This window comes from Micropterus dolomieu, linkage group LG14 (assembly GCF_021292245.1).
Source record: "Micropterus dolomieu isolate WLL.071019.BEF.003 ecotype Adirondacks linkage group LG14, ASM2129224v1, whole genome shotgun sequence".
NCBI lineage: Eukaryota > Metazoa > Chordata > Actinopteri > Centrarchiformes > Centrarchidae > Micropterus > Micropterus dolomieu.
Genome location: NC_060163.1, coordinates 13,085,591 through 13,111,297, shown reverse-complemented (window position 1 = coordinate 13,111,297; position 25,707 = coordinate 13,085,591). Strand labels below are relative to the sequence as shown.

Genomic DNA, 25,707 nt, shown 5'->3' with positions numbered 1-25,707 from the left:
AAAAGAAAGGATGAGTAGAGATGGAAACTGTGTTTGTGTTGTATGTGTTTGTAGGTCATGGCATTGCTGCTGCTGCACATAAAGGACCTGGAACAAAAGGCAACGGTAGGGTAACTCCTACAGCATTGTTTTTAAAATATCTGTGTTTATTGATTGGATGTTAATAATACAATCTTTTAACTGTTTGAGTGGTTGTGCTTTCATCACACACAACCACTCAAACAGTTAATTTGACCAAGTTAAAATGACTAAACATTGGTGCACAGACAGTGACATTCTTGTGACACTGGATTAATATGGGACAGTTGATAATATCCAAAGCGGTCATCGTCCAGATCACACATCATGCTAATTGGCTCTCACCTGACATCAAATGAAGTGGTTTTGATTAAATTGTGATAGGCTATGGTGCTGGATCTGGTGTATCTAATGGACAAGGGGGCAAAAACAAAGGAATTGTCTGCCAAAATTGAACTGAACACATATTTAAATAAATGAAATGTGTAAATATACTGCAATCATCGTTCTATAGGTCAAGGAGCCGCAGTTTGGACATCTAGCAGCAAAGGGCCAAGACCGAATGGTAAGATGTGTAAAGTGGTTACGTTGGAATGGGCAATATGATACTTTTTGAGTTTATGCAACACAAAATATATTTGTCTACATACTTATGTAACGTAAGAATGTCTCTCTTTAACAGGACAAGAGGAAGCTGGAAGTAAACCTATGAAAGGATATGGCCGACCACCTTACGGGGCAGGTAACTCATCTTCTGCCACCAGGTAATCCTAATATTCACTTTGACACAACATTGATACATATGTACTTCTGGGATTTAAGGTCCAGGTGTGGGGATGGGAGCCTCCAGAGGTCTGGGAGTACCTCAGCTTGCCAGGAACCAAGGTAAGTGAAGGTCATGACACGGTACTGAAGCCGCCATCTAATACACCAGTAATAATGTGTTTATTTGTTCTTCCAGCATATGGCCGTAATGGTCATAATGGTTATGGTGCTCAACCCATGGGAGGTGAGTAATACAAAGGTCAGTCCATACTGACATGACTAAAAAATAAATACTAATATTCGATATACATATGTGTTTACCATATTTAAAGGTTACAATGGTGGTTATGGCAGTGCTGGTTTGGGTCTTGGACCTCGGTATAGAAATGGAGGAATGAAGGGACCAAAGCAAGGTAGGAATATCCCTACTGTCAAGGGAATATGTTTTGACAAATGCTTTTAGATTATTAATTCCACAAACCGTTTTGACAATTGTTAAAATTTCTGGCTATGGTGCTGCAGCTGGTGTACGTAACGGACAAGGTGCAAAACCCAATGCTAAACATATAAATAAAATATCCAACACTATATATAACATCCACTGTTACCCTTTTACCTGGTGAGCTATGAACACCATTGTTGTTTGTTATTCACTGTTGTAAAAAAACGATTCAAAGCAATATCCATCTTTTCAGTCATCTGTGGATCTTCTTGTGTGTAGCACAGGCAAAGTTGTCAATATACCTCAAACAACATCTCAAATAAAATCAGCAAAACTGATTTAGTTTTACGCTGATATATTCCTTTTAGGGTATGGTTCCAAACCCAATGGTAAGACAATATATTTATGATTCAAAATACTGTTTTATTTTCATGACATCTCAAGCAGAATATAAAGTGATTTGCTTCCATGAATGTGTTACAGGAAATGGAGCCACCAGAGGAGGTGCAATGAGACCCCAACCAGGTAATACTTGTATACAACAATGTGGTTTTAAACACAGTGACGAGTTTAAATATGATATTGATGTTTTGTAATTTGTTCAATCTCAAGGTTATGGAAATGGAGCTGTTCCCAATGGATATGGAGCTAAACCCAATGGTAACTGATCAAATTCCGTGTTAAGGTGTTGTGTATATATATTACTCAGGTAGATAAACATTTCAGTGGGATGGTATACACTACTCAAAAAAATACTAACACTAAAATAACATCCTAGATCTGAATGAATGAAATAATCTCATTAAATATTCCTTTCTTTACATAGTTGAATGTGCTGACAACAAAATCACTCAAAAATTATCAATGGAAATCAAATTTATCAACCCATGGCGGTCTGGATTTTTTCAACTTTGATGTAATGTCCTTAAAACAAGTCAAAATGAGGCTCAGTAGTGTGTGTGGCCTCCACGTGCCTCTATGACCTCCCTACAACGCCTGGACATGCTCCTGATGAGGTGGCGGATGGTCTCCTGAGGGATCTTCTCCCAGACCTGGACTAAAGCATCCGCCAACTCCTGGACAGTCTGTGGTGCAACGTGGCGTTGGTGGATGGAGCGAGACATGATGTCCCAGATGTGCTCAATTGGATTCAGGTCTGGGGAACGGGAGGGCCAGTCCATAGCATCAATGCCTTCCTCTTGCAGGAACTGCTGACACACTCCAGCCACATGAAGTCTAGCATTGTCTTGCATTAGGAGGAACCCAGGGCCAACTGCACCAGCATATGGTCTCACAACGGGTCTGAGGATCTCCTCTCAGTACCTAATGGCAGTCAGGCTAACTCTGGCGAGCACATGGAGGGCTGTGCGGCCCCCCAAAGAAATGCCACCGCACACCATTACTGACCCACCGCCAAACCGGTCATGCTGGAGGATGTTGCAGGCAGCAGAACGTTCTCCATGGCGTCTCCAGACTGTCACATGTGAAGAGCACAGGGCGCCAGTGGCGAATTTGCCAATCTGCCAATCTTGGTGTTCTCTGGCAAATGCCAAATGTCCTGCACGGTGTTGGGCTGTAAAAATAACCCGCACCTGTGGACGTCGGGCCCTCATACCACCCTCATGGAGTCTGTTTCTGACCGTTTGAGCAGACACATGCACATTTGTGGCCTGCTGGGGGATCATTTTGCAGGGCTCTGGCAGTGCTCCTCCTGCTCCTCCTCGCACAAAGGCGGAGGTAGCGGTCCTGCTGCTGGGTTGTTGCCCTCCTACGGCCTCCTCCACGTCTCCTGATGTACTGGCCTGTCTCCTGGTAGCGCCTCCATGCTCTGGACGCTACACTGACAGACACAGCAAACCTTCTTGCCACAGCTTGCATTGATGTGCCATCCTGGATGAGCTGCACTTCCTGAGCCACTTGTGTGGATTGTAGACTCCGTCTCATGCTACCACTAGAGTGAAAGCACCGCCAGCATTCAAAAGTGGCCAAAACATCAGCCAGGAAGCATAGGAACTGAGAAGTGGTCTGTGGTCACCACCTGCAGAACCACTCCTTTATTGGGGATGTCTTGCTAATTGCCTATAATTTCCACCTGTTGTCTATTCCATTTGCACAACAGCATGTGAAATTGATTGTCAATCAGTGTTGCTTCCTAAGTGGACAGTTTGATTTCACAGGAGTGTGATTGACTTGGAGTTACATTGTGTTGTTTAAGTGTTCCCTTTATTTTTTTGAGTAGTGTATTTATGTTATGTTATGTTTGACCACAGGTTATGGAGCAGCAGCCGGAGCGGGAGCTGGTGTTCCCAACATCTATGGAACCAAACCCAACGGTGGTAATGCTGTAATAATAGTTAGAGAGTGTGTTTATATTTCAAAAAGGAAAAAAGCACCTCCAAATGAAAACTAATCATGTGCTTTACATTTAGTAGTGGCATGTCTATGCTGCCCTCTGCTGGACAAAACTGAAATATAATACACCTCTTTACTTTGTTTTCTATATTGTGATTTTGCCCAGGAAAATTCATGTCACAATGAAAAAACAGTTAATTCAGTGATTAAAAACAAAAAGCAAAATAACTGTCCTATTAACATTTATGCCACAATAAATGCATACATAAAAAGGAAATGCATATAACATTTATTTTCTTGCTTTGATTTAAGCATTTTAAATCTTTAGTCTTTCCATAATTACCAGCCGTGCTTACTTCCTTTTCCTTCGTTTTCTCTCAAGGTAATGGTATTACAAATGGTGCTGCACTCGGTGGGTATGGAAATAAACTCAATGGTAAGTTCCTGCTATCCAATGTCAGATCAAATTAAATTCAAGAGGAGTTATTTATTAATAAGCTCTGAATGTAATTTGTCAAAGTTAATCAATTGTGGGTCAGTTTATCTCTACCCTGAAACAGTGTTATTGTAATTACATTTTGACATTTATGAATCATCGAGGGCCGAGCAAAGACTCAAAAGTTGTTGGAGCAGGGTCACCCAGTGAAGGTGCTACAATGTTTAACAGTTCTGAATGATATATGTAACACATGTAATGTTTGTGATATCAAAACTGAACCACCCTCCGCTGTGTCATCACACTAAAACTAAAGGAAGGAAGGTAATAATGATTTTATGAGCAAACAAAAAAAGCAGAGACAAAAAGATGCATAGAAACTTTGATTTTGTCTGGTTTTTCTTTTTGCATTGAACTGTAAATCATGTCTTTATTAAAATGTTCACAGGCTATGGTGTTACTGCTGGAGTATCTAACGGACAGTTGGCAGCCAATACAGGTAAATGCTCCTGTACATGCATATGTTTTGTGTTAGCTTTATCTCTGATCTTCTATGTTCTTAGTGTTTTTTCATAAAAATCTGGTTTGGGTTTTTAGATTACGGCATGATATCAAATGAGAAGGGTACGAAGGGTGCAGGTGTGTCCTATGAAAAGGGCCTAAAAGGTGGAGTTCTCTCTCCTGAGCAGACGAGTGCAACACCAGAGGAGGGTGTCGTACCTCAACAAGCAATAACTCGAGGTGCAGCACCGGTTGCCCCTGAGCCCACGAGTGGCATCCTGGTTATGGTGACACAAGACAAATATCAAAAGCTGCCTTCACCTGTGCCTCAAGGAAAAAGCTATAAACAGACACCACTAATCCCTCAGGCTACACCAGAACCAGCACCAGCAATTCCTCAAGCCAAAGACCCAATGCCTGCACCTGAATTCACACCTGAGCCAGCACCCATCGGACCACAGGGCAAGGGTCCAAAGGCAGCCACATCTGGACCTGCACCAGAGGTTCCTCAGACTATCCCAGCACATGAGCCAGCAGTAGTCCTCCCTCAAGGCAAGTACTCTGAACTCTGTACAGTGTTTCTGTAGCGGGAACACCATTTTCCCCGCAGTTTGTGGAATCATTTGTTCCACGATATGACTTACAGTGAATCCTATAAAACATAAAACCTGTCAGTGGAGCTTTGGTTGTTTGACCTGGAATGACTTTTTTCTACAACAAAATCAAATAATAATTTTAATTATTTTTGGATCGACATTAGTTTAGGTGATTAAAGAGTCACAGACATGTAATCTGATGCAACATACTGAATTTATTTCAAATGTAACAAATAATAACAGCTGTTTTAAGTTGAAACTGTGAGCTGACAGCTGACAGCTGTCACTGTCGTATGGCCTTAAATGAAAAAAGCTAGTTGCATTTTACTTACTTTCTCACTTACGTTATTTGTTTTAAGAGGATAATGGGTTTGTATCTCAGGGAATGGGCACCAAAAAAAAAATGGAATTGGCACCTTTCAAATGCCCTCAGTGAGTATCAATATACTCTGTATCAGGCGTTGTTCAGTATGTTTTGCACTGTTGTAGTAATAACATTGAAACAAAGTAGCAGAAAGTCACTGTGCTAGTTTCATGTATGTAAAAATGAATTGTGCACTGTACATTTGCAAAAATCATCTGACTCTGCATGGTAGTGGCAGTGTTGCCAAATGTGTACAATGCATACATCGATAGCAAATGAAATATATTGTAAGAAAACATTCGGCCTGTGGTTTGGTGTTGAAGGGGATGTGCCGAGATAAAACTTTCCATCATGAAGTTTTGGTAATTTCCACGGTATTAATATTCAAAGATAATAGAGAAAGGCTGTTCTCTTTTTTTTTTTTTGTAAACTTTTTAGCAATTTTTAATTGAAAAAAAAAAATGTTATGACTACCATAGTTACTTGTAGACAGCAGAGTGTCAGTTTTCAGTCACTTATTTGTCAATTTAATGTTTTACAATATGGCATTAGTCTATAGTTTATAGTATACACATTTTGTAAATGCAAAGACATTTAATTTGGAGGCTTGTCATGTGTTTTTACATGTGTTTTTTATGTTAGCAGTAGCAGTAATGATTTGCAAACATCTAGCAAAATAAATTGTATACATAAATGTTGATAAAATGTATAATCTTTAGGTTATGTGACTGGAAGTGCTGTTTCTGAACAAAAAAGCGCAGAGGCAGATGTTCCTTTTGGTGTAGACGGCACCAGTGAAGGGGATACTGCCTCTGAAAGCACCAAACCCCTGAAAATCAAAGCTGTTCCTGAAACAGTGGCAGGTAAAAGCACGGGGAGCATCACCCCTGAAGAAATGGTGGCTGTGGGTGTGCCTGAGGTTGCACCAGAAGAAGCAAACATCAAAAGTCAGCCTGAGGCAGGACCTGACAGGCTCGGGGTCAAAGGTCTCTCTGTAGGAGAGACTTGGGCAATTGGTAAAATAAATCTTCATTTGGATGTGTTTACTAGAGTTGGATTGCATGTGTACATGTTGACTGAAACCTATGCTTGTCCTGCTTGTCCTGTTGCAACATGGTGGACATTATGATCTCTCTAATTGTCTTTCACTGCAAGATATGTGTTGTTTAATGGTTAGGATTCAGTCTAACCTGTAATACTTTGGCAATCTAAATGCATTCTCAATATCAATTTACAGATTATCTACACCCATCAAGGTGACGTTTGCTTTAATTTGGCAGGTATAATGACATGTAAAGATGGAGAAATGCCAAGTATGAACTTGAGAGTGAATCCTAGCCAGTGCTCATGATTATAATTGTTTTAGCTTTAAAGATTTTTTTGTAATTTTGTTTCTATGTTGCATGTTCTCTTCAGAGTTTTCTCAGAAAATTATCAATAATTTGTGTTCATATGTGTTTACGTCTTATGTTTTCTTGTTGAAACCCTCACCCAACTTTGTCATATTTAAATGTCACTTTTAAATACACTTATTTGCTTTCTTGCTGAGAGTTAAATAAGAAGATTCTACCACTCTGAAATCTTACCAGTAAATATGAAGCTGGAGCCAGGAGATGGTTAGCTTAGCTTAGTGCAAAGAATGGAAACAAGGGGAAACGCTTTTCCTTTCAGTGTACAGATTAAACAAACAAAATATAATGTTAGTGGTGCGTGTAGGTGGATTTCCCAAAATGCCAGACTATGCCTTTCACATTTAGAGCAGGTTGAGAATGGAAAAAAAATCAAAATGTTCAGACATAGACTTAAAGTATGAAGTGTGTTACTTTGTTGTGTGGTCTTTGTGACACATACATGCTAATATATTTCAATTTGGTGCATTCAGTGCATGAGGTACATTTTAAATTTAAGCCACCGTTTTTTATTTAATTTATTTTTTTAAATTACCAATGTTGTTATAATGTTGCAAGTGTAACACTTTAAGGAGAGATTGTACATTGATCATTCAACACTAAGCCCTGATCTGTCAGCCTGTCCCTCTGATTTTCAGAGAATGGAGGAGGACCTTCGATCTCCAAGGGACAGGGAGCTAAAGCAGCCAAACCTGGTAAACATTTGCCTCTTTTCTTGGAGCAATAAATAATCTGAGAACTGAAGTCCAGCCCCACTTCCAGTATGACATTTGTGTAAAATGTGTAATTGGAGATCCCTTTTCATGTATTGCCATCATCAGCTTACATTTTCTTATTTTTCCCAAACTTGTAAAATGAATGACATTCCCATCATTCTCAGCTTTACTTTGTGTTTAATGTTACATAGCTAATAGCAGATCTTAGCATGCTAACATGCTAAATGGGTGAACTTGGTAAGCCAAACATCAGCATGCTAGCATTGTTACGTCAGTAAAATTTAAGCACATTGGCATTTTAACAAAAATAAAATAGTAATTTCTTTATGAGCATTTGACTTCTCCCATGTGTTTTTGAGAGTGTGTCATTTGACAAATGGGAGGTGTCATTTACTAAATCAGAGGTGTTGGCCTAAACAAGACTCCAAATATATGATTAACATGGTGCTACTGGTTTCACTTTGTCCAAACCTAATTTTACAGAAACATTACAAAAAAACTAAGTCTGCTTGTTTGGTGGTTGATTGCTCAGTTGTAGCCTACAGTTAGTGTACATATGTGTGTTTCTTTTGCTTTGAATGTTGCTGGTAATACATGTTTGCATTTGTGTCCTAGACTGTAGACCATCAGGAGTACCAAATGGACAATGGATGAAAATACCTAGACCTGGTAAACAGATGCTTGTATTTTAATACCGGTGATTTGTATAGTTTTCAACAACCATTTGTCAAAATGATTACCGTAGTTTCAATGGTCTAATATGTGTATGCTAAAATGCATGTATTTTTACTTTTACTGCATGTCCAATGTAGTTGTTAGGCATTGAGATCGTTTTTAAGTGGTTCAGTTAAATAATGGAGGGAGCTAAAACTTTACATTAACCCGCTGATTGTCTGTAGCACGTATGTAGGCCATAAGCCTGCATTAGCTTGGTCACCACCTTGACTTGAATATAATACAGTCAAATACAGCAGATGATGAAAACTAAGTGTACACATTGTTTTGTCTCTGTCCTTTAAGGTTATAATGAAGGTGCTGGAGCATCCACTGGCACTAACACAAAAGGTACTTGTACACTTGTGACTCAGTTCATGGCTTAGCACCTGTGTATTTTACATAGATGTAACAATATGTATTGTTCATAGTATTTATTTGATTTGTTTTGAGGTTATGGGGCAGGAGCTGGTGTTCCAAACAGATATGGTGCTAAATCCAACGATAAATCTACTTTATTCTTCATTCTCAGTGTATATGAAATGGTCATAACGGAGCATTTTGCAGTAGAGCCTAATATATATTTGATAATTATGTACTGTACATGCAGAGATTACTGTAGGCCTGACAACATTATTTCATTGTTTAGGAAAGGATGCCAGCAAAGGGGGATTAATAAACGGAGGAGGAGCTAAAGCAAGCAAACCAGGTATAGAGTCTGATAAAACCAGTTTGTCTTGTATAAAACGCAATGCATTTGACAATTTTCCTATTCTCTTGTGCTATCAATGTCAGAACATACTGCTGAGACATTAGCATGATCATCTGCTTCAGACCAAGCAATGGTCTGCTTATTTGCACATTTAGGACAGCTCAACTGTGACATAAAATTCATAGCTCATGATATCTTCCCTTTGACCTCACACTGTTAACTAAGGCATGGTCTACGGTTTAAAATTCACAAAGTAAAATTCATAATACTCCAATTATACCATTGAGATTTATAGGGTAATTTCTTAATTTTTACTGTACTTTAATTAATTTTCTATGGTGTGAAGGTAAAGATCTTAATGTCTCAATGATGGTTTGTTTATATAAAGGTTATGAAGCAGGAGGCTATGCTGTCCCTGGACTCAGCAATGGATATGGAGGTGGTAATATTTATCGTCAATATAAACATACAGTGAGTAATGTGCTTTTATATTAATTAAAATGTTTTCAATGTGCCTTTTTGTGTTTTTTGATTGAAGGCCTTGGATATCCTTATACAGGGAAACCTCAGCAACCTGGTGAGTGTTTTCTCTTTCTCTAGTGAAAACATCTCAAGCTCACAGGGAATAGGAATAATTAAAATTTGTGTAATGTCCTGATAATTGTTCTGAATTCCATTAGGTTACCAAGGAGCGTACCTTGGTGCTAGATATGGACATTCATATGGAGGTGCATTTTTAAAGCAATTTGTTTTAATTCAACTTTTAAGTAGAGCTACAGCTACAGTAGCTTAGTACAGTCTTTTAAGTTTTACTTAAATTCTGCCATTTTTCTCAGGAAATACAGGCCTGGGTGAAACAAGCAAGTCCAAATCAGGTATGCTTTAATGTTTACACTAATTGAATCCATTGGTAGATGATATATTTCCATAGTTGCTGCTGTGTTATTGCAGACCAATTAGCTTGGATCACTGAGGTAGTTTATGATGTGATTTCTGCAGGGAATGGAAATGGCTACAGTGCTGGTGTACAGCCGGACTATGCAAGTAAGCTCCATTATATGAAACTTTATTCAGCAACAATTTAATTTTGTGTGATTTACTGTAAAAGTCAACATTTCTCTTTTTTTCCTCCTAGGTTTTGGCCAAGGTGGATCCGCTGCTAATGGCAAATCAGGTATGATATAGGTGGCAAGTGACACAATTAAAGAGAAATAAAACAAAAGGGTGAAGTAAATTAGAATAACAATACATGGATGATGAAAATAATCCATTACTGTCCAATTTACTGTTGATTCTACAGGTGGCGCCAGACAGATTCCTTACAATGGAGCTCCAGTGGTTCCCGTGGGACTAGATGGTAAGACCTGCTATCTTATAAAAACACTAGTTAAGCATGTATGAACATTAAGTTTTAAACAGTGGGCAGCATGATCCACAGTGAAACAAACACTTGCAAACAGTAAAACTCTTATTGGTACTGGGATTCTGATTCTGACATTGCTCACGATGTGCTTACTCATACAAAAATACAAAATCACAATAATAAAAAATAATATAAAATCAGACACAGACTTCAGTGTAGACAACACAAATATACACACTATGAACAAAAACAATATAGACATATTGACAAATAGTGCAGTGAGCAGAGAAGGAGTATGTACATGTCGGAGGTGGATGTGATATACAGGTACATATACATGCATACATGTACACAGTACAATGAAGCATAGTGCAAAGGATGCTGGAATAGATAAGTATTTTGTGCAGGAGTAATGACTTGAGGTAGGTGGATTGGTATACAGTATCTACAATATGACAATATAACAGTATGAACAGCACTGAAATAGAGAATGGTGAATAAATAAGTGTTAGCCAGTAAACAGGTGGCTGATTAGAGACAGAGTTACTGGGTTATTGCACAGGAATTGTTCCTGACACCGTGAGTCAAAAATCAGCTGTTCATCAGAGTGATGGCTTGTGGGAAGAAACTGATTGTGCTGAAATAAAAAGGAAACACAACAGTAGCTGAAATCCAAAATGCTGATATGCACAACATTTTGAGCTCAGTGCTGTTCCTCAGGCAGCATTGTATCATTTCAGTTTATTTTGTGCATCTAAAGCATCAATTAAAGGGTTTTTTTCACTCTTTGCCATTGAGGAGCTTTCTAACTTTTCTAACTCATACAATTTATTGTCACACCATCTCAATGTCTCAGGACCAGGTCTGTTAGTGAATACTAATGTGCATGTTAGTAGCATATTCATCTCAAGGTGTAAAAGTCAATAGATATGATAACCAAACCATTTCCTGTGTACTCATGCAGGTGTGAGCCAGTTTGAACCTCAGTCTGCTGGCCTTGCTCCAAATGGAAAACTGAGCAGCATGTATGGTGGTGTGTATAACTTTATTTCTGTCAAACCTTTATTACCACAAGAAACCTCAGTGTCATTTTAGGAGAGCCCTGTTTACAAAATCACCTCAAAAAATAATTATTGAACATGCCACTGTATAGCATAACATGAACTTAAGTATTTTTTTTTTAAATGCAACACATTAGAGGCAAAACTTTCTCCAATGTTACAGGAATGGGCGACTTGCCTTTTGGCGGTCAGCCGCTGGGAATGGGCTCAGAGAAATTGAACACCAAGTACGGTGAGTGCTTGTTGGTGGTATTCTATCACTCCACTATCATGAAGATTGGAAAGAAAGAGGGAGTTTAATTTATAGCTGCATGAGTTTAAAGCAAAGTGATGTGCAGACCTTAAAATTCTCAAAGAAAGTTTCTCATTATTTGTGTGCCAACTGACATCATAATCTGCTCACTCTGATTTAGGCATTGGTGGGTTGCAATTTGGTGGACAACCCCTCAGTACAGGGACTAATGGTGCAGGACATTATGGTATGTGTATGTTATGTTATTATTGTATTACTGTCCTTTTAGACTGTTAATGTTGACACTGCATGTAGGTCTTGAGTCCATGTGTGTCCCAACTATTGGTCTCAATTCTGTCCAGGATATGGTGGAAGCCCCTATGGTGACAGCAAATCATCTAGAAAATATGGTGAGTCATTAGACTTGGGCAGTCATGAAAACAAGTTGCATCTCAGAATGTACACTACTTAGGGTACCTTTTTCAGTGTGTTTGTATTTGTGTCTTAAGTGAGAATCAAACCAACTAATCCTGGCATGTTGATACATTGCTCCATACACTGAGCTACAAAGGTTTTATATCTAACTTCAGATATTAATGATGATATTAATTCAAAATACTTGCAGGTGGTCATGGTGCCGGCAGAGGAGTAATATATGCACATCCACAGCAGTGCTGTCATAGGAGCAGCACTGCTCCAATGAAGATAGTTTATTTCTGTTTACCATTTTTATAATTTCCTTCAGATTAATGTATATTGTCTGCTACGTTGCAGAAGGGAGTTAAAAACTCAATTTCACTCTATAACCTGTTGTATTGTGACAAAATAAATCAATCTACCTACCTACCTACATGGTCACGGGACAAGCTTTTTGCTGTGGCTAATAGTTTGCCTTCACTGTAGCCAGATGAGAAATGCAGGCACTGATAGGCTGATGAAATTAAACCCACTACCTACACTTGACTGTGAAAAGGCTTCGTATGATCGTCCATTTTGAGAGGTCGTGAGATCACTTTTAAACTGTTTTCCCTCCGCCTCTGCTCAGGATATGGTGGTTTCCCCACTGGTGGGCTGCTTCTTGGTCTTGGCAAAAATAGAAATACAGCTGGCAAATATGGTGAATAAATACCTTTGGTATCTCTTGCTGTGATTTGCTTGATACACACACAAAATCATTGTCCTGTAAAAGTTTGCCCCTTTAACTTTGTGTTATTTCTATTCTTCCTCCTTTTCTCCATGTCTTCTACAGGTTATGGAAGAATGCCTTATGAAGCTCAGCCAGCTGGACTGGGCCCTGAAGCCAAATCTACTGGCACATATGGTAAAAACTTTAATGGAAATGTTTGATATTTTGGGAAATTCTCTTATTAACTTTCTGGTATGGTAAATATGAAGCTACCGCCAGCAGCCAGCTAATTTAGCTTAGCAGAAAGAGTGAAAACTGGGAGAAATAACTAGTCTGGCTCTGTCCAAAGGGATCGAAATCCGCCTACAACAGCTCTTAAGCTCACTAAATAACACTTTTAACTTTTTTTTTAACAAGTTTTAACTTGTTTCTTATGTACAAAAACCTGACGTATAAAAATGACAACTAACGGGGGGCTATGCACTCGACTATTTCGTGGTTGGAGCCCCTTTTCTGGCAACCAGTAGAGACTCCAGGAAGTTACTTCTCTCAATCAAAAATATTTCAGCGAATGGTTGTGTTTACAGTCTTTATGTTAAGCTAAGTTAGCCAATTGCTGGCAGTAGCTTCCTATTTAGCATACAGATATGAGAATGGTATACCTCCCAAAATGTCTGTTTTGTAGACAGACATACTCAAGCCAGTGAACACAGCATGTATGCATTTAACATTTTATCTTGTTGTTTTATTTATTTAATGACATATTTTCTTTCAGATCTTGCCGGGTCACCATATCAGCCTGAACCTCTTGGACTTGCACAGAATGGCAAATATGGTGAGATTCAGCTAACATGACTGCTGCTTTGTTAATTTCATTTATTTGTTTGTTTATTGTTGGTTTAATTGTCATCTCTATGTGGTTGCCACCTGCTAAGGTGGTGGTGACGTTCCCTATGCACCACAAGCTCTTGGTTTTGGGAGTGAAGCAAAATCTTCTGGGATATATGGTACAGTGCAACCTTTTATGTGTTCTTTTCATAACAATTATTCTTTTCCTTTTTCTACATGTTTACTAAATGGTTTCACATTAATCTCTCAACAGATAATCATGGACAATACCAATCCCAGCCACTTGAATCTGTATCTGAAGGCAGAGCTGGTGGAGAATTTGGTATTTTATCATTATTGCTACCAATTATCTGACCAGTTGGGTTAGAAATATACAAATCACACATAATACATTTACGTCTTTTTTACCTTAAACAGATACAGCTGGTTTACCTTATGATCCCTTGCCTCTTGAGCCAGATACAGCTGGAAAATCCTATGGTGCGTCAGGTACAGAGCTTCACAAATATACTGCAGGCCCCAAGCTTTTCTTCTTATCTTATCTTTTTCTTATCTTGATCTCTTAGTGAAGGGAGAAGTACCAACTCCAGCAATTGAAGTCGAAGGCGAGGGGATGCCCATTGATAGATACAGTAAGTTATAGTGTGTATTTCTGCATGGTTGTGTCTTGTGGCTCCACTGTATTCAGGTAGTTTTTCACTGTTTGTCGCTTTCAGATAACGTGGGCTATATAAATGGACAAGTGCAGCCAGAAGGTAAAACCAGGAAAACTGGTTTCATCCAAACATTTTGATTGCATACATAGTACAGACAATGACAACATTGAAATCTTACAGTAACACAATACGCTTATTTTACCCTCTATCCTGTCTGCCTTTTCTGCTCTCTCTCCCCAGTTGTTGCATTTCCTGCAGCTCCCACTCACAGCTCCTCCCTGGCCTACCCCTCTGTCCCATCCTACCTGCCTGTGGAGTCCTCCTTCACACCCGATGTGGTGCCGGAAGCAGGAGGTGAGGACCTGTCCGATCCCACGGGCACTGCTAGCCTCGCCTTTGACTCTGCGCCTGCTACAGAAAGGCAGGGTGGGGCTCAAGTGCCTGAAGAACCTGATGATCTGCTTCAGCAGCAGCTGCCACGTCAGATACACATTCAGCAGCATCTCAAACTGCATTTTCACCAACAAGACAAGTCCGGGAGAGGTAAAAGCACTGCTACCTAAATGATCTAGACACCAACAAAGTGTTTAACTGTGTGAATCAGCTAACCTGACCACAGGTAACAAGACTACCGGAACCTCTTAAGCTCATTAAATAAAAATTGTTTAATCCGTCCAAAAACCAAAGTGTATGAATGACAAGTGGTTGTACACGCCAGGCTAGCTGTTTCTCCCTGTTTCCAGTCTTTATGTTAAGCTAACAGCCTCCAGCTATTGGGTAAGCATTTCAGCAGAAAACATTAGTTATAAACAATTATTAAGCTCTTGGTAATTTGATGAGACAACTGTGAAGATAGCATGCAACACAGAAACAAACCATTGTAGGGTAATCTTTTTTTATAGGGTGGCATTTGGGCTTCATAAATTGGGATAAATAAATAGTTGATTTACCTGTATTTTAAAGTTCTATTGTATAAAGGATATATCTAACATTATGAAAAACATATTGCTCGATCTCAGGCACCCATATTGTATTAAATTTACATATATTAACAGCATGTGACACGCAGGACATGTCCACCCTGTTAAGGACTTAGACACAACTGTTTAAAAGTGTTTTCAGGACATGATTGCTACTAAAATTACATTTTTATATAAATCATATGTTCTTCACTCTTATCAGATGTTTGTTTTACAATAAAATAATTTTTAAACAGCATAGGCTAGACCCATATTGAGAAAACAAGCACACATTATAAAAAGGGGAACGTATACACAAATATACACTTAATATTTGGTCATTTCAATAAACTATGAAGGAAAAATACCAACATAACAGTGGACAGGGGTCCAACAGGGTGGACAGTAGCTCTACAGAATTTTGTAATCATGACTACTGGCTGGGATTCACTCTCAAGGTAACTCCATCTGCACATGTCATTATACCTGCAGTAGCTATATAGAAAATCCACCTTAAATGTCTGGAAAGTCTGTAAATATTGAAAAAGCCAATTTAGCAATAGCCAGGCTAGCCATTTCCCCCCGCTTCCACTCTTCCACTTTGTTCTTAAAGCTTCATATTTTACAAACAAGAGTGGTATCAATCGTCTCATTAAGCTCTCGGCAAGAAAGTAAATATGTGTATTTCCCAAAAATTTAACTATTCCTTTAAGTTAACCATGCCAAACATTAAAATCTGGGCAGAGGTGGTATGTGATTTGAAATAATATGTAATGTGATGTACAAAAGTGTATGTTATGTATAAAAGTTGTTTAAATTTGTTTTTCCATTGTTTCTTTTCTGTATCTTCAGGAGCAAAGAATGGCAAATATGATGTGAATGGCTTCTTTGGGAATAGTGGCTATCAAGGTTAAAAAAATAAATAAATACATAATTTTCAGTTTGCTGTATTTGTCTTAACCACCCCACTCATCTTTGTACTGCATTCTTTTCTCCGCACAGGTTAACACTGCTGACAACGACAAATATAATCTTCATTTCTGCCGTTGTATATTATTTTTGACTGTTCACTATTTTTATAATTTACTTCTGTCTAAAAGTGATGTTTTTTGTGTTTGTAAGTCTAGCGATAAAACAACATTTAAACATTTTGAGTTGTTAGGTTTTCTGTTTATGTATATTTTTAATCTGCCTTACCTTGTCCTGCACTTACTGTTCACTGTACATGCAAACAATTGGTTGCTGGAGTTTGTCTCATGCATACGGTCAGTGTTTTTGATTGAATCAGTCAGTTTTTCTGACGTTATCAACTCTAATTAATCCTGTAAAACGTAATTCAGTCTAATTTATTTTGCATGGGAAAGGGTTTTTTACTACTTGTAGCAATCATGAGTTTATTATTGTACAGTATTTTATTGAATAAAACCATCAATAAACACCAACAGTGGAAACTTGTGCTTCACTTGTTTATGTGTTTGTACACATTTAGTATGTTACATAATAGGCAATACCAATTAATATGTTTAAATGGATATGATGAGGAATTATCAGTGCCAGTGAATCTGTGTCATTAAGGAAAGCAACCACCTCTTAAAGTGTTGTACCCCCCAGATTATCCTGACTGCAGCACAGTTACATATGTACATGAGGAATAGGAACATGCATGTAGTCCAAAATTAGGGAAATGCAGAATCTATCTATATTCAGCACAACGTGAGGTGTGAGGCGGTTATGAGCTTTGACAAGGAGCAGCTGCCATAATGCACATGGCTTTTTGTGAGGATTGCCCCAGCTTAGGGATAAGAGCCCTTTGCTGATTGGTCATACCGAAAGCATGCCACTTGCCCAGCTCAACAGGTTGCTTGCATGCAATTACACCTGTCCAACGATGGATTTCAAGGAGAAGAATTTCCGGCTGGTCGTTGTCATGACCGTGCCACAGTGTGGCCTCTTTTAGGATGTAAATGGTGAGGAAGCTGTACTGTCGACTAAATGTGAGGGCAGCGGCTGCGGGAACTCATCATGGTGCTTTACAAAGGACCGCGGCTGTTGGACTTTGCAAAGACCCCTACACACCTTCAGTTCAACAAATATGTCCTGACAGGTTACCGGCCGGTATCCACGGCGCAAGAGTGCCTCAGGAGCCTCTTCTACATGCACAATGAACTGGGGAACATTTACACTCATGGTAAGTCCAGAAAATAACTTTCAATTTGCTTTCTGGACAAATTGTAAACATGTTTGTAAAGGTGTTTTTTAACAGCATCTGAATTATCTCATTAAAATATATCTTTACAGTTAAAAACACAAAGCAAATGTTTCTTCTCCTTGTATAGATTTAAAACAAAGCAGGTCACAGATGTCCACTACTCTCACTTATGGCCAGTTACAAGCCTACTTGACAAGGGTGTGTAATGAGGATGTGGGGTATTAGTTTTAATCTGTCCTGGGAATCCCTGGAAATATCCTCCGGTTATCAAGGTCTTTAAAGGTGTGAGGTTAGGTGAACCTTTTCATCTGTAAATGGCCACGTGTATGGGCAATGCATCCTGCAGATACAAATGTTTGCTTAGATGGCAAGCAGGTGCAGGATTGCAGTATGTTAACATATTTCGTTTACAAATTCAAACCTGACTGCTGACTGAGTTGTGCAAACAGAAGAAAAGATGAGAATTGAACTGTGCATGAGCTGAAACCCGCACAGCCTTGAACATCCGAAGGCATCGTCTTAACGCTCCATTTTCTCCTTGGTTATCCCATAAGTTCATTAAGACTAAAACTCTTACTAAGGGGAAGTGAAGGGTATTAGCTTCAGAGCGTTAGTCAGGTTTCCCAAAGCATGTAGCCAACAGCCGTACTGTCACATTGTTCTTAGTAAAGAAACAGAGGAACTTCAAACTGTTAAATTCCTCTTATTGCTCTGCCTAAAGTGATATTTAACTGCACCTGCTCGCTATGAAAACAGACGTTATTAACCTCCTACACAGGTACCAGCCTGACAAAGCCTAAATAAAACTTTTGTATATACTGAAGAAATAATTGCCACTATTACAATAAAATACTAAAAGGTAGTGGTTTATAACTAGAGGTCTTTCTAAAGCACTCGCAATCATCTGTAGGTTTAAAACATTTCATTTCTTCATTCATCTCATCTCTCCTATCCTCTTTCCCTTTCCAACTCCTTATCTTCTGGTCACCACAGGCATCCCCTTTTTCCTTTTCTTGGTGCTGCTGCCTTTTAGTATCCCCTGGATGGAGGTGGACAGTGTCTGGATCTGTGTGGTTCACTACCTGGCCTGCCTCTGTCCCACTGTGGGCTCGGTGGTCTACCATGTGTTCATGAACCATGTGGGAGGAGAACATGTTTATGACACTCTGCTCTCTCTGGACATGTTCGGGGTCTGCTTAGTCAACACCCTGGGTAGGTTGATGATGCTAATTGGCTCTGCTGTCTTCTATCTGAATTCTCCGATTTCTCACTAATCAGATGTTTTCAAGTCTAACAAATTAATCTTAACTCAAGGTCCACTTACTACATTTTTCTGGAGCTTTAAGCCACACCTCACAGTCTTTCTCAGCGTATGGAGATGGCTCAGGTGTCATTACATGCCAACTCAAAATGCCAGATAGAAAAATGCTAGTAAGTGGACCTTGAGTTAAGGTTTTGTCAGACTACTATTTTTAAAGTCTGAACTCATCTACGTTTTTGAGTCGTTTGGATCCAAGTCAAGTCTTATGTCTTCATAACCAAATTACAAATGTTTCAACTCTCTCAAATTCTGACCAATAAAATGCCAAGACATCTGAACATTTTCCTTTCAAAGCATCTAAACAAAATAGTTAAATAGAAATATGCTTATTCACTTTCTTGGCTCTTTCTTGACTTGGATGAGAAGATCACTACCACTCTCATATCTCGCCATTAATTCTGAAGCTGGAGCCAGGGGATGGTTAGACTGGAAACAACAGGAAACAGCTAGCCTGGCCTCTGTCCAAAGGTGAACACCTACCAGCACCTCTAAAGCTCACTAATTAACAAGCTTCTTCTTGTTTTTTTGTGTATATACAACAAATTTGCGTTTTGAACTGAACTGTTTCTTGGCTGGGAGCAGTGACTTCCCGAGGTCTTGTGGCTAACATTGACAAGCAGCCAGTGCGGGACTCCAAAAAGTCACTGCTTCTGGCCAATAAATAGTCCAGCTTGTTTTTTTGTTTGTTGTTGTTTTTTTTTAATTTTGGACAGAGCAAGGTTAGCGATTTCCCCGTTTCCAGTCTTTATGCTAAGCTAAGCTAACTGGCTGTAAGTCTATATTTACCAGACAGCATTATTGTTTTTTTATTTTCATTATTTTCAGAGAAGGCCCGAAGTTTTAAAGGCTCGATGATTTTAGTCTTATATCAAGTCTCAGTAAAACCGCAAGCCAGTAATTTTAGTGACTCCAGTACAAGTCTCAGGTCTGAACTTCTTAAAATAAACTCTGACAACAACCAAGTTGGTAACATCTGACTTAGTTTTAGTGACATTGCTGTCTTTCCTCTTGTCACCAGGAGCACTCCCCATCATCCACATCACCCTTCTTTGCTACCCGGCCATAAGAAGGGCTGCCTTGCTGGCCTACATCCTCCTATCAGCCCACGGCATCTACTATGCCACCACGGCCCGTTCTAACATTCACCGCCTGCGAGCTTTCATCTGGCAGGGCCTGTTCCGCTTCAGCCTCTTCCTGTTCCGGGTGTACGGCAGCGGGGTGGGCAGCCCAAACTCCCTGCGCCTCTTTGTCATCATGGACTGTCTGGCTGTTATAGGAGGGCTGGTCAACATAATCCAGATCCCTGAGCGCTTCATCCCAGGCTTCTTTGACAACTGGGGCAACAGCCACCAGATCATGCATGTCATGGTTATTTGCTCAATTATCTACCTGCACTGGGGCACGCTGGAGGATTTAGACTGGATTAAGACCTACCAGTGTAATGCTGAGTGATACCAGGTGTATCATGTACGCACATGCATGCACTCGTTACTAGGCTATGTGCTTTGCTGATAGAAATGAGATTTAGGATTGAATGTGGCAGGTCGAGTAAAAGTATAAAGAAAAGGGAGGCAAGTTGTTTCAAAATGCACTTTAGCATGCTTGCTGCTGAAATTCTTCACAAGGAACGTTTGCAATTAATTATCACTATATGAAATTGAAAATCCTGAGCATACTTGATATTTAGTGCAGTAGTTTTTGGTCATATTACCCATAACCAAAATTGTTTTTAAATAAAAAATTTAATAAAATGTATGTAATAAATTATATATTTTTATATCTTCCTCCAGCTTGGATGTCATTCATGTACGAAGAAATGGTTTGTGACAAAGTGAAATAATGCAAATGGTTGAATGCTTCTGTTTAATTGCTAGAGAGGTAAATTTTATATACACTTAAATCGAAAAATCAACGTTTTTTTCTATTTAGTCAAAATTATAACTGTTTTCATTTGGACTTGGCAAATAATTATACATTCCTTTTCATTGGCAATCTTATGAACTTATAAGAATGCTTAACTTGCACATTTCAAAGACACTGTCACCTTCAAACCTTCCTCCCCCCAAAAATATGCATCAAATTATCTGAGATTATGGCCACTTTAAGAAAACAGGTGTGTAGATTAGACTTGAAAGAGGTGTGGATGTTGCAGAGGTGGACTATGTAGACCACATATTATCTGCAACACTGGACGACCTTCCTCTTGTTTTCTGCCAAAAAGAGCTCTGTAGATCAGTCTTCATTTGAGCTGCTGTCGTCCTCAGCCTCTGATAGGTCGGCAATGGGAAACCGCAAGACGGCAGCCACTCCACTCAGCTGAGTCAGTTCTAAAGAGACAGTCAAGGATAAATCAAAAGACGACAGTGCACAGTGGGAACATCAGGCTGATTGCACACAGCAAAGAAGTGCAAAAAACACAACTGTAGTTGTGCAACTGCCTCTGTCCATTCCTGACTTCTTAAACTGAGAATGTCATTATAAATAATAAAGTTAAAGTCAGGGCCTTAATCAACATGCTGAATTGACACCAGTAAATTCCTCCTACAGTCGCAGCCATCAAACATTTACAGTTCAGACCTGACGTATGTTAGCATTACTTTACTCACACTGGTCACTACAAGTTAGCCAGAAATATGTAACAAACCCTACGGAGTTGCACTCAAGGTACCTTGTGGAGATTTTAACCACTAGTAGCGCCATGGAGCAATGTTTTGTGGGTGGGTCCCTGTTTGTTTTTATCATGCAGCATAATGCAAAATCTATTATTCTGTTGACTAACTGTTAGTTATTGTGGTGAGAAGAGTAGCAATGCGCCCCCAACGTGTTTTAATAGAGCCTCGATTTCAACCCAGTGGATGTAGAGATATTGTGCATGTCTACAAGTTAACACAAAGTTTTATTCAGTGTTGTCTGTTAATTCATCATTTACCATTGGTGAAATCTGACTGTGTATTAAGCTGTAGCCTAAATTACATTTTAAATATATTTGTTCAGCTTTAATCTGACGACAAAAAAAGTGACAAAAACAGGGGCCAGCAACTGAAAATGAAAATATACAGATCTATCAGATATAAAGACATGACTGTAGGCTCACAATCTGATCCAGTAATAATGAGTTTGGTAATTTGCACTTGAAAAAGTGTTGAGGTTAAAAATAGATTTTAAATCTTTAGACATCCATTTGGATCTTGGCTCAATAGCATTCAGTAGCTTTATTTAATCTACTTCAACAAATGTAGTAAATTTAAACAGTCAGAGAAATGCTGGTAAAAACCTATTTGCAGCCTATTTAAAAATAACTCACTATGTTCTGCAGCTCCACCACGATCCTGCTTACTCACATATAATCTCCACTATTGGTTATCAGCGCGACCAATCACATCATGAGTGACAGAGATAATTATCCATTGATCAAACGTGTCTAAAGCTTCATACAGATTTTTTTTATTTAAACAGAGATCTTGTGTCACAGTTTAATTAAAACAAGGGCATGCAGGTTTTATTCTGATCTGAGAGTAACTTGATGCTGTGTAATATTTGAATGTGAGGACCGGTGTGAAATGACTGATCTGACGCATAATATCTGTAACTTTATTCCTGGGTAACAAACTAATATCCAACCAGGATTTAGATTCTGACACACAGTAAACCTCTGCTAACGAATTTGCTTCGATTCGGACTGGATCAATGAGGACATGAAACAACATGTCTGGCTCTGTAAGGGGGAGGACACAGAGAGAAACTCAGCCAGCGAGCAGGTCAGTTACCTAGAGTTTAAACTTACTTCTCTTTCTGGAATGGAAAACCCAGAGTTTCCCTCAGTTTAGGCTTAACTAACTCAGAGTTTTCACTAGACCTGCTTTCTGGAATAAACCCCAGATGTTCTTTAAAAAATGTCCTTTTAAAAGTAGAATTGATAAAAACAGAACGGTTTCATAACTTACGTTCACCAGACACATGGAGGCTGGAGAATATTCTGCATGAAAGAAAGCGAGAGAAAACTCATCAGCTGGATGCTTGGCAAAGCACATTCTGCCAATTCCTGGTGAACGTTAACACAGTCAGTCTTTTAAAGGATAATTGGTACCTGACATTGCCGCCATTGTCTCTCACGTTGTCCACCAACCGAACGTAACGACTCCTCGTGGCAATTTCCTGATGTCTGGACGTACACGTGGAGAAAAACAAAGCATGTATTGATACACAAAGCAGATTTGACTTTGTTTATATCACTAACAGTCCCTTGTCTGATAAGTTTAAAGCCAATAGAGATGCAGGAATAGGTGAAGGAAATAGGAGTGCAACTTTCATATGTTATACTATATTTTAAATTATTCTGGTGGCATCAAAGTTTTTGATTATAACAAAAATGAGACAACCCAGGGGAACTGTTGATTGGTTGCTAGCAGCTAAGCATAAATTCACCTGCACTGCATGTTTGTAAAAGATAACCTAAAGATCTGTGCCAGAAAACATTCAGTATCTCTCCGTATGTACCTGAAAAGCTTATCGCTTATCAACAAGGTATCAATGGCGAGGGCATCAGCAGCTTTCTCCACATGAGCCAGTCTGTGAGGATGCAAATGTTGATTATCAGTGTGAATGAATGAGGGCTCTGTGCATCTTGCTGGCTCTTCATGTGCATCATTGCTCACCCATAGAAGGCTCTGTCAGGCTCATGCTGCAGCATCTTATAGAAATCTTCAAGGGCTTTCACCTCTCCTGCTGCCTGAAAGTTACACACAATTACCAGTTAGCCACCTTTTTCGCTATGAGAGTGTTTGTTTACAGGATGAATAAAACAAGCTGAAAAATCACAGGAACCATATTCACCTTGGTATCAGAAAGTCTACTTGTGACAGTGGGATCAGAGAGGATTTCTGCAAAACAAAAAGACGTTTTTGTTGTTGTACAAGTTTTCACCTTGTGAGGAGACTTGTTTGTTTTAAACTGAGCCAACCAGCTCCTACCTTTGAGTGAGTACTTATGGCCTGATGACGAGTGGACCAGCATGAATTTGGGTCGATTCTCCAGCAGGATCTTGTTGTCCTGTCGCACCGCCTCTTTAAAGAGGTAGGTGATGAATTGGTCCTTCACAAACCCTGGACTGGCAACCAGGATGCACTTCACCACTAGTAGAAGGCAAGAATAAGAAATCAACTAAGTTTTTCCTAACGTTTAATTGAATTTCTTTAAACAGAAAAAAACAAGCAAAGATTATGATGCAACAATAATAAACTACAATGGTGCCGTAAAAATGACACACAGAGGCTTACAGCAAAACAACAAATGTGACAGGAACAACTAATTAAAAAAGGGAGAAGCGTGTGACACAAAACAGGAACATGTCTATGAATGTGTGTGAAGATTCTCAGTCATCCAGGTCATAGTTATCCAACAAAGGTTAAAGTCAAGGGCAACTGGACATGGTTGAAAATACTGGAAGACGTTTCGTCCCTCATCCAAGGGACTTCTTCAGTTCTGTATGAATGTGTAAGTGTGTCATGGGTCTGCACAGCAACACTACCATCAAAATTAATGTGGCGAAGGATTGCCTGCATCACGGCCTCATAGAACCTCTCCAGCGCCTGCAAACCAAAAGACAGACAGTTTGACATCAGCCTACATAACAAACACACCAGGTCCCAATAATGAGGGACTGTGACATCCAGTCACTGTATGAACCACCAAATTTAAGTCAGCGAGTTTGTCTTACACTCATGATTAAACAAAAAGTGTATTATGCATTAACAAACACACTTAAACACACACTCTCTGACTCTTGATGCTTATTCTTTGTTGAGCTGGCCATCTTCGTATTTCCTCTCCTTTGCTTTGAAAGTCCTGAGCTCATTACGGTTGTGCAGTCACAGACAGCTGACCTACCTTCTCGTGCTGAGTGCAGCTTCCCTTTCTCTTGCGAGGAATGGTGACCTCCACTTTAGCACGAAGCAGCGTCATGGCGGGGGTCACCAGCACCAGGTTGGCCAGACCCTCCTGCATTACCACAGCTGCCACGTCTGCCTTCTGGGTTGCATCACATGCCTGCTCTAAAGGGCAAACAAGGCAACGATTAATGAACCTCATGAAGTAGTGGGTATTTTGTGAAGTTATCAACAAATGTGTTTTTAATAATTTTATATTACTGGTGAATGGATAATACTTTGTGCCTGAAGTTCAGTTGAGCACTTTCTACTTAAATCTAAGTTACTGTGGTGAAAATTACAGCAGCAATGACTCAGTGGCCCTCCACTCCTTCAAATACACAAACCCCATCTGTCAGTTAGGCGCTTCGCTCCTGTTTCTCCCTATTTTGTTCCCATGGTAACACACTCTCTTTGTTGGTCAAAATAAATTAACAAGAGGACTGTGTTTTTCTGTAAAGGAAAGTCAGGCAATGCTGACAAAATAAGCTTTTCATATACACTCACCTAAAGGATTATTAGGAACACCATACTAATACTGTGGTTTGATCCCCTTTCGCCTTCAGAACTGCCTTAATTCTACGTGGCATTGATTCAACAAGGTGCTGAAAGCATTCTTTAGAAATGTTGGCCCATATTGATAGGATAGCATCTTGCAGTTGATGGAGATTTGTGGGATGTACATCCAGGGCACGAAGCTCCCGTTCCACCACATCCCAAAGATGCTCTATTGGGTTGAGATCTGGTGACTGTGGGGGCCATTTTAGTACAGTGAACTCATTGTCATGTTCAAGAAACCAATTTGAAATGATTCGAGCTTTGTGACATGGTGCGTTATCCTGCTGGAAGTAGCCATCAGAGGATGGGTACATGGTGGCCATAAAGGGATGGACATGGTCAGAAACAATGCTCAGGTAGGCCGTGGCATTTAAACGATGCCCAATTGGCACTAAGGGGCCTAAAGTGTGCCAAGAAAACATCC

General features: G+C 39.4%; 3 protein-coding genes across 7 annotated transcripts in view; 2 read left to right on the top strand and 1 right to left on the bottom strand.

Moving 5' to 3' along the window:
- The window catches only part of cmn (calymmin), a 26,122-nt gene extending 9,402 nt beyond the window's left edge, over positions 1-16,720 (top strand). Inside the window, exons 14-51 of one of the 5 annotated variants that reach the window (XM_046069525.1) lie at positions 533-583; positions 701-760; positions 841-903; positions 980-1,027; positions 1,116-1,196; positions 1,594-1,614; positions 1,709-1,750; positions 1,838-1,885; positions 3,496-3,561; positions 3,960-4,013; positions 4,462-4,512; positions 4,611-5,066; positions 7,522-7,578; positions 8,215-8,268; positions 8,620-8,664; positions 8,963-9,022; positions 9,414-9,464; positions 9,564-9,602; positions 9,706-9,753; positions 9,862-9,900; positions 10,025-10,069; positions 10,161-10,199; positions 10,326-10,382; positions 11,353-11,421; positions 11,613-11,681; positions 11,863-11,928; positions 12,044-12,091; positions 12,727-12,798; positions 12,931-13,002; positions 13,583-13,642; positions 13,743-13,814; positions 13,910-13,978; positions 14,074-14,136; positions 14,223-14,288; positions 14,349-14,411; positions 14,553-14,855; positions 16,124-16,180; positions 16,274-16,720. In XM_046069525.1, coding sequence (XP_045925481.1) covers positions 533-583; positions 701-760; positions 841-903; positions 980-1,027; positions 1,116-1,196; positions 1,594-1,614; positions 1,709-1,750; positions 1,838-1,885; positions 3,496-3,561; positions 3,960-4,013; positions 4,462-4,512; positions 4,611-5,066; positions 7,522-7,578; positions 8,215-8,268; positions 8,620-8,664; positions 8,963-9,022; positions 9,414-9,464; positions 9,564-9,602; positions 9,706-9,753; positions 9,862-9,900; positions 10,025-10,069; positions 10,161-10,199; positions 10,326-10,382; positions 11,353-11,421; positions 11,613-11,681; positions 11,863-11,928; positions 12,044-12,091; positions 12,727-12,798; positions 12,931-13,002; positions 13,583-13,642; positions 13,743-13,814; positions 13,910-13,978; positions 14,074-14,136; positions 14,223-14,288; positions 14,349-14,411; positions 14,553-14,855; positions 16,124-16,180; positions 16,274-16,278 — 2,729 coding nt within the window. In that variant the 3' untranslated portion in view covers positions 16,279-16,720. The remainder of the gene's footprint in view (positions 1-532; positions 584-700; positions 761-840; positions 904-979; positions 1,028-1,115; positions 1,197-1,593; positions 1,615-1,708; positions 1,751-1,837; positions 1,886-3,495; positions 3,562-3,959; positions 4,014-4,461; positions 4,513-4,610; positions 5,067-7,521; positions 7,579-8,214; positions 8,269-8,619; positions 8,665-8,962; positions 9,023-9,413; positions 9,465-9,563; positions 9,603-9,705; positions 9,754-9,861; positions 9,901-10,024; positions 10,070-10,160; positions 10,200-10,325; positions 10,383-11,352; positions 11,422-11,612; positions 11,682-11,862; positions 11,929-12,043; positions 12,092-12,726; positions 12,799-12,930; positions 13,003-13,582; positions 13,643-13,742; positions 13,815-13,909; positions 13,979-14,073; positions 14,137-14,222; positions 14,289-14,348; positions 14,412-14,552; positions 14,856-16,123; positions 16,181-16,273) is intronic. The other 4 variants (XM_046069527.1, XM_046069526.1, XM_046069528.1 and 1 more) reach the window with 4 other exon arrangements.
- A 309-nt stretch (positions 16,721-17,029) lies between these two features.
- On the top strand, positions 17,030-20,287 carry paqr4b (progestin and adipoQ receptor family member IVb). The gene is made up of 2 exons (XM_046069531.1): positions 17,030-17,459; positions 19,820-20,287. Exons 1-2 carry the CDS (start codon positions 17,294-17,296, stop codon positions 20,251-20,253), a joined length of 600 nt encoding a protein of 199 aa, XP_045925487.1. The 5' UTR covers positions 17,030-17,293; the 3' UTR covers positions 20,254-20,287.
- Positions 20,288-20,650: 363 nt separating this feature from the next.
- pelo (pelota mRNA surveillance and ribosome rescue factor) overlaps positions 20,651-25,707 on the bottom strand; it is an 8,835-nt gene continuing 3,778 nt past the window's right edge. The window contains exons 5-13 of the mRNA XM_046069529.1: positions 24,688-24,851; positions 24,329-24,389; positions 23,772-23,933; positions 23,635-23,681; positions 23,457-23,530; positions 23,299-23,370; positions 22,889-22,963; positions 22,746-22,777; positions 20,651-21,128 (exon numbers count right to left, since the gene is read on the bottom strand). Of these exons, the coding sequence (XP_045925485.1) occupies positions 21,034-21,128; positions 22,746-22,777; positions 22,889-22,963; positions 23,299-23,370; positions 23,457-23,530; positions 23,635-23,681; positions 23,772-23,933; positions 24,329-24,389; positions 24,688-24,851 (782 nt within the window). The 3' untranslated portion in view covers positions 20,651-21,033. The remainder of the gene's footprint in view (positions 21,129-22,745; positions 22,778-22,888; positions 22,964-23,298; positions 23,371-23,456; positions 23,531-23,634; positions 23,682-23,771; positions 23,934-24,328; positions 24,390-24,687; positions 24,852-25,707) is intronic.